We start from the raw sequence: 7,103 nt of genomic DNA, 5'->3' as shown, positions 1-7,103 counted from the left end.
GTCCCGTAATGCTACATTCATGTTTGCAACTGCATCGGGGGACTGTTTTAAAACAGAATTCAGTATTTGTGACAGAGAATGAGAATATGCACGGAGATAATCACCCTCTAACTGCTTGCGAGCATGAAAGGTCTGTAATAACTGAGCAAGACTATGCTTATCCCTGAAGGCTGTTCTGAGGTAGGAAAAGATGTCTCCAATTTGCCGAGGCTGACCCCTCCTTCTTAACCTGACCTCTTCTAGGGCCTCACCTTTCAACAGAGAAAGAACAAAATCAGTTTGCTCTTCTGAAGTCTGATTTCTTACAAGCAATATCCTATCCACTTCTTCAATGAACTTGTCAACACTTCGGCCATCTTTGTTAAAATTGCCACTAGAAGGCTGAATATGGTGTTCTTTCGGCACATATATGTGTGACTGTGTGTGTGTGTGTGTGTGTGTGTGTGTGTGTGTTGGATGGAATAATTCAGGCTGAGATCAGGTGGATGGTCACTCAAAGTTTCTTTACTGGGCCTGGGACAAGACAAGACTGGGACAAACGGCACCAAAAGGCCGATTAGCATACAGCACATTGATGTTGCATGCGAAGTCAGCAGGGCGAGATATGCGACTCTACTGATTAGATTTTTACAAAGTGATCGTGAACATATAGTGGACAAAATTCTAAATAAAGCATACATTAAAGAAAAGAAAATAAAACACTAGTACAGACAATTCTCATTAATACAGAGAAACTATAAACTTAAGTAACCATCATTTTGTATAAATGAAATGTAGAAAAAGATGAACGCAGCCCTATGATGGCGCAGTTACACAGGACAGCACATGTTAGAGGATAGAGCACATGTCCTGATAGAGCACATGTCCTAATAGCTAACACTGGGGCTAATATTATTTTAACACAGAACATGACAAAACCGAATAAAACACATACCTGGGACAAACAGCACCAAAAGGCTGATCAGCAAATAGTGCATCGATGTTAGATGAAAAGTCTTAAATGAAATAAACAGAAGTTCGGAGTTCACAAGCAGGCCAATTAACAGACTCTTCATCTTATCATCACAAATAACACATATTTGACTCGACTAACACAACTAGGAGCTGACAGACAAAATAAGTAAACTTTTGTGTAGTTTAAAGTTCAAACTTGGGCTTGAAAATGATCCAAACTTAGTTATTAAGACAGAGCAATCATTGATGCGACTTACCAGCAGGACGAGATATGCGACTCTGCTGATTACATAGCTCCGCCCCGCAATATCATGTGCACAACGTGAGTGACACAACAGCCAATGGCGAGTTTTCCCCAATTTATGCTGAATTTAACTAACATTTTTAAACTTCGTTACATATGTACAACCTAGTTGGCTCTCTACTCAGATTGGCAATAGCTGCCATAGCTTCAGCATGCTTCCTACTAAGCTCTTGAATTTGCCTCTGCACATCCCCCATATCATAACTTTGCCCCGGTTGGCGGGCCGCACCCTGCACCACTGAACCTTTTTCGTCAGACTGCGACATGGTTTAAAAAAAAAAAAAAAATCAATGTCTCTGTTTTAGCAGCGCACAGTCTGTTAAATGTCTCTTTCCTCAGTTCAAAGGATATTGGTTGGAAAAAAATGTCTGTGTAACACGACTTCCTCTTCTTCGCAGAACACACGCAGCAGGCTCCAACCACCGCAGGCCCAGCAGCTTCCACCACCAATGGCGACATCCTTTCCTTGTCCAGCGACCTGGTCCCGTGGCCACGAACCCCTTGGCCGTCGCCGTCGCCGTCGTCCTGGATACCCTCAGCACGCTTGGTCACCTCCGCTCCCGGTACTCTGCAGCGCGCACACACACACACACACACACCCCCACCACTACCGTATTCCAGGGAAAAATGCACTAAAATGACTAAAAGCTCCCATCCGTCAGATTTACCCCACTCCTGGTGCCAAAATGTGACCAGAAGGTTGTAAGAAACACACACACGGAAGCAAGTTGCTTTTTTTTAAAAATTAAGGGCTTTATCTGACTGCTGTTTTAGACCAAAAAATAAGAACAGTTACAGGGGTTGGTGGGAGCTTGGAATAAAGAAACAAAAATTTACGAACCTACATTTAACATAAAATAATTTACAAAGAAACAGTTGCACTGTAATAAAGAAACTGGGAGAACACTTATCCCAGTGAGTTACAGTATCTGGTGTCTCCAGTTCTCAAAATTTGGATCACAGTGAGCGTTGCTTTCACTCCACTTTTACAGAAAATTGGTCTAGATGTGACACTTCAGTGGCGTTACAGCAGGCTGAACAAACAAAGCTTCTGCTTCTATCGACGCAGAACAGTCTCTTATGAACGAAGCACAAAAAACAAAATCACTTTTTTTAAACGCTGGAAATACGGTAGTGCTATAGAAACCGAGAAAGAAATAATCAGCACACACCACGTGAATGATATTCACAAAATTATCACATTTTCTCAGAAACTCACCACAAAAAATCAACATGTTTCTCAACCAGAATTTACTACAGAAATCTGTAAAACGCCAGGTAACATTTTATATCAGGAAATACTTAACTTACACTGGCTATTACGGTTACAGTCAGACACAAGATCCCTCGGACTTGACCACAATCCGCATCATCTATGAAGATTACACATGGAATTGTACAACACAACTCATCTTTGTCTCAAACAGTGGTATATTAAAGGTTTTATAGGGATATTTACCCGGTAAGATGACATAAACTCACGATGACTTTATCGCATGTACACACCACCACACGGAGCTCATCTGTTCAGTCATACAGAGAAAACATGGCGTCACTGATCGCACACTCTCACATTAATGATATCGCAAGATGAAAACAGTTTTCTTAAAGGAGACATGGTCCCATATTCACACGCAATTAAAGGACAGAGCATATTTTACCTCACTGGCCACATACATTATGGCCTAATTTTTTTTTCTGCAGTGAACCAAAGACAGTCTCAAACCCACGCTTTGAAATCGCTGGTGTTTCTTACATCACAAACTACTTTGTAACCAATCACATCAACATGCCTGCGAGCTTTAGCATATTAACTGACCGCGCAAGGAGTCGCAAAAGAAGGTTATCCCGGTATATTTTTCTGTTAATATGAAAAATCGGGTAAATTTATCAATATAGTGGGTGTATGATGTATATTACAATGTTATGATGAACTAAATGCTTTTCTCCACTGAAGTTCTGAGTTGTTCAAAGCATTTCTAAGGATACTGATTGTTAGAAAGCAGCTGCAGCATGGTGAATGTGAACATGGTTTGTGTAACTTTAGCAACACATTATTAGCTGTTTGATAACGTAGTCAAGCAAAAGGCTAATCATATTAACTACAGTTATGTGTCTGACGTTGTAAAAAGCGAAATAATTGTGCAGCGTTTACCTCAGTAAGTTGACCGAGTGGATCTCTGAGCTGGTGTGAGTGAGTGGAGGCAGGGCTAATTAGCATATTCATAGATCTGTGTATATTAAATGAGGCAAGGGTGTAGAGTTACATTCAAGCTATTTTAAGGCATTAAGAATTTTTTTTTCACAGGAAAAAATGTCTAAATTAATGTAATTTTGGTGATCAAGGATGAGTTTTAAGGGATAAAATATTTGACTACAGGGAAATTTTAAATAAACGATGACACAGTGTAATATGCCATGTGTTTTTGTTCATCTGAGATCATACAGGTACCTCATTTTAAGACCTGCCAAAGACCAGATCATTTTTTTTATTATGTCGTGATACGTAAAACCCTAGAATTCAATCAGATGAATTCTAGGGAATTCACGCAGTAATATTTATTAAAGGAATCCACAAGGCAAGAACACAGGAGAAAACACGAGGGTGACCAAAAATACAGTCCATGACAGACACAGGGAACACAGACCGGGATTGACTCCAACATCAAGTGATTTTAAAGCTTTAATCTGTGAAAAACTCTATTTTTCAGGGAGGCGTACTCCTGTTGTAGAGTCTTTAGAGTCAGTGATAGAGGGATATTCAGTCACTCTAGGCTCTGGTCTTACTGAAATGAAGGATGATGATCAGATTCAGAGGATGTTTAGAACTGAGGACACTGTAAGAATATATGTTGCAGAATATAAAGAAAGAATCAACAATTTGGAAAACGATTTCAGCCTCACTGTCTATGGTGAGTTGTTGTTGTTGTTGTTGTTGGTTTGTTTTTTAGTCAGCACAAAGATACAATTATTAATCCAAACTCCATTTTGCTTGTCTTAGGCCTATATAATGATGATGATGATTTTAATTTCAATTTTAAATTTCAAACTACTTTTGTAAATTACTGTCTAAATCTGTGTTGAATCTTTGTGTTTGTTCTCCATGTGTGTGTTTGATGATACAGTTGAAATATCAGTGATGGAGGGAGATTCAGTCACTCTAGACTCTATGATGAGGGATGATGATCAGATTCAGTGGACATTTGGAAATGGAGACATTTTAATAGCTGAAATCAATAAACAGGCCGACAGAATCACTGTATATGATGATGTTCTTGATGGGAGATTCAGAGACAGACTGAAGCTGGACAATCAAACTGGATCTCTGACCATCACAAACACCACAACTGAACATGCTGGATATTATAGAGTATTTAACAATAATGTGACCATACATTTCGTGCTTGCTGTCTATAGTGAGTTAAATTTTTGTTTCACTGATGTGTTTTTTAACCACCAGATACAATATCAATCCACACACCATTTTTTTTTTCTATTGTTTATTATATTATTCAAAAGTTTAAATTTAAAACCTTTCACTTTTGTAAACAATTTTTTAGTTGTTTAACAGTATTAATCTGTGACAAACCCTGTTTCTGTTTGTTCTCTGTTTGGTGATACAGTTGAAATCTCAGTGAAGGAGGGAGATTCAGTCACTCTGAACTCTAGTATTACTGAAATGAAGTATCATCAGATTCAGTGGGTGTTTGAAACTGAAAACACTGTAATAGCTGAAATCAGTAAATGGTTAAACAGATTCACTGTATATGATGATGTTCTTGATGGGAGATTCAGAGACAGACTGAAGCTGGATAATCAAACTGGATCTCTGACCATCACAAACACCACAACTGAACATGCTGGAGATTATAAACTACAAATTGCAATTTGGAAAACATCATTAAAAGCTTTCAGAGTTTCTGTCAATGGTGAGTAGAGATCATTTTTCCTGCCCTTCACATATTTTTGATATTAGCGTTTATTGTCTGAGCTGATCTCAGTTTGATGTTTTAATTCCTCAGACTCTGTCCACTGTTGTGGTCCTACTGAAGCTGTGATCCGATTGGTCCTCTCTGCTCTGGTGGGCGTGGCTACTGTCATTATTCTGGTTTATGACATCAGATCCAGAAGAGCTGAACAAGATCAAGCACATATTCACACTTCAGAAATCTAATTGTTGTCATTTCTCACAAACTTGTTTTGCATATATATTTGTGAGATTTGATAAATTATGGCTTCATATGTTCATCTTTTTCAGAAAGTATTGAAATCTATAGCAGTCAACTTTCAAGGTTCTTCAAGTGTGTTTTTGATCTTTTAAGCCCGGTTCAGCGCAGAAAACGCGAAATCAGTGAAGACTAAACAATGCCACGCAACGCAATGTTTATTAGAAACCTCATGATCGACTATTTTATTTATGATCTTGTCAGTGACAGCAGCCCAAATTCCAGGGAATTTCAGTCTTTTTTGTGTGTTTTGCTTTAGCTATTGCTGAGAAGTTATTTTCATAGTTAGACAGCACGCTAGCACCATTAATAGGATAGGTTTGTGTTTTGTAGTCTATTGTCATACGAGGGAATGTTATGTATATATTAGGTTGTTTTAACATACTGAAGTAAAATAGATTGATTTTAGAATATCATATTAATAAATGCTGGATGTCGTGTGTTGATAAATGGCATGCAATTAATTTTAAAACGTATTGTATGATGGAGAAAATTCTGTATTACTGTTACTAAAAATAAAGCTGCATCTGATTATGCTATGTTAGCTACTTGACAAAATAGTGTTTTTCTCTGAGGCATGGTAAAGCATGGTACTCGCAGAAAATCAAGAAAATCAGATTTAAACAATAAGACTAAACGTGTTGAGCTATATAACAATAATTAGTTTTCTGTCAATAAACGTAACCAAACAGTTGTTCCTTTGTCTATTAAAACATGTAATATATTAAAGCATCTTTGGTGTTTCCATGGGTTTTACAAAATAAAACCGGAAACCGAGGATAACAGGCGACTCCTCACACGTCCCGGAGCCTTGGTTAAAATTGCAGTTTTCTCACGATTTACAAATAGTTGCAAACATTTGGGATATTGTAAGTACTCAAGTGAACAAAATATATATAACACTGGCCTAGTGGTTTTTGGATATTTTAACCTTACATATTGCACCTTTAAGTGAGATGAAATGTTAAATTTGACATTGTTGGTAAAACGTTGCAGAGATGAGATCATTTAAATATTTTAAATGTGAAATATTTTTAATTATATGTAGAAATTTACAATATTAAGCCTTAAAGGTCAAAAAGTCAAAATTTTAACCAGGTTAAAATTGCTTTAACAGCTTTAACAGTTCGCGCTTTGGTCGCTCAACAACAACAAAGCTGGAGAATCTCACGCAGCCAAAATGAGGATTGTCAGTAACGGTGTTCAGCCTTACATTGTTCAAACCGGAGTCGACACTGATGGAGAGACTCAGGAAGAAGTTACAACTTTTAGACGTTTCTGAATGGTTACTGGATAAATTTATGTAGTTGTTGTGGAGTTGATTCAACTCATCGACTAGCATGTGCCGTCATGTTAATCTTTTGTGCAAATCCAGCGTTGAATTGACTACAGCGACTCTTCCTCTTCTCTAAAGCAGCCCAACATGGCCTCACCCCCTTTGTTGTGTGTTCTCGGGGGCGGGGTTTATGTAAATTTTAGGGTTAGTGATGTCACCAACCTGAGAAGAAGCTTGTTGTAGTCCCTACCAGATGTTTATTGTAGCGATTTCTGTATAAGAAAATATCTCCCTTTGCATTGAACTTTGAGCGTCATAACTTTGCAGGTGTTGTTTATGCTCA

The 7,103-nt window shown here is 38.0% G+C and overlaps 1 protein-coding gene across 1 annotated transcript; it reads left to right on the top strand.

Annotated features, from left to right (window-relative positions):
- Positions 1-3,829: 3,829 nt before the first annotated feature.
- Positions 3,830-6,216, top strand: LOC127522087 (uncharacterized). Its single transcript, XM_051911674.1, has 4 exons — positions 3,830-4,170; positions 4,384-4,674; positions 4,882-5,187; positions 5,281-6,216. The coding sequence occupies exons 1-4, from the start codon at positions 4,050-4,052 to the stop codon at positions 5,430-5,432; spliced, it is 870 nt and encodes a 289-aa protein (XP_051767634.1). The 5' UTR covers positions 3,830-4,049; the 3' UTR covers positions 5,433-6,216.
- Positions 6,217-7,103: the final 887 nt, after the last annotated feature.

Source organism: Ctenopharyngodon idella, chromosome 11 (genome assembly GCF_019924925.1).
Source record: "Ctenopharyngodon idella isolate HZGC_01 chromosome 11, HZGC01, whole genome shotgun sequence".
Classification (NCBI taxonomy): Eukaryota; Metazoa; Chordata; class Actinopteri; order Cypriniformes; family Xenocyprididae; genus Ctenopharyngodon; species Ctenopharyngodon idella.
Note: the sequence above shows the minus strand (reverse complement) of the source record. Positions and strands in the feature narration are given on the sequence as shown.

Bases quoted from the DNA above. Each gene is read 5' to 3' on its own strand.
- LOC127522087 (XM_051911674.1), top strand. From the start codon at position 4,050: ATGAAGGATGATGATCAGATTCAGAGGATGTTTAGAACTGAGGACACT. The intron at 4,171-4,383 runs GTGAGTTGTTGT...TTGATGATACAG, and splicing joins TTTCAGCCTCACTGTCTATG to TTGAAATATCAGTGATGGAG. The intron at 5,188-5,280 runs GTGAGTAGAGAT...TTAATTCCTCAG, and splicing joins TTTCAGAGTTTCTGTCAATG to ACTCTGTCCACTGTTGTGGT.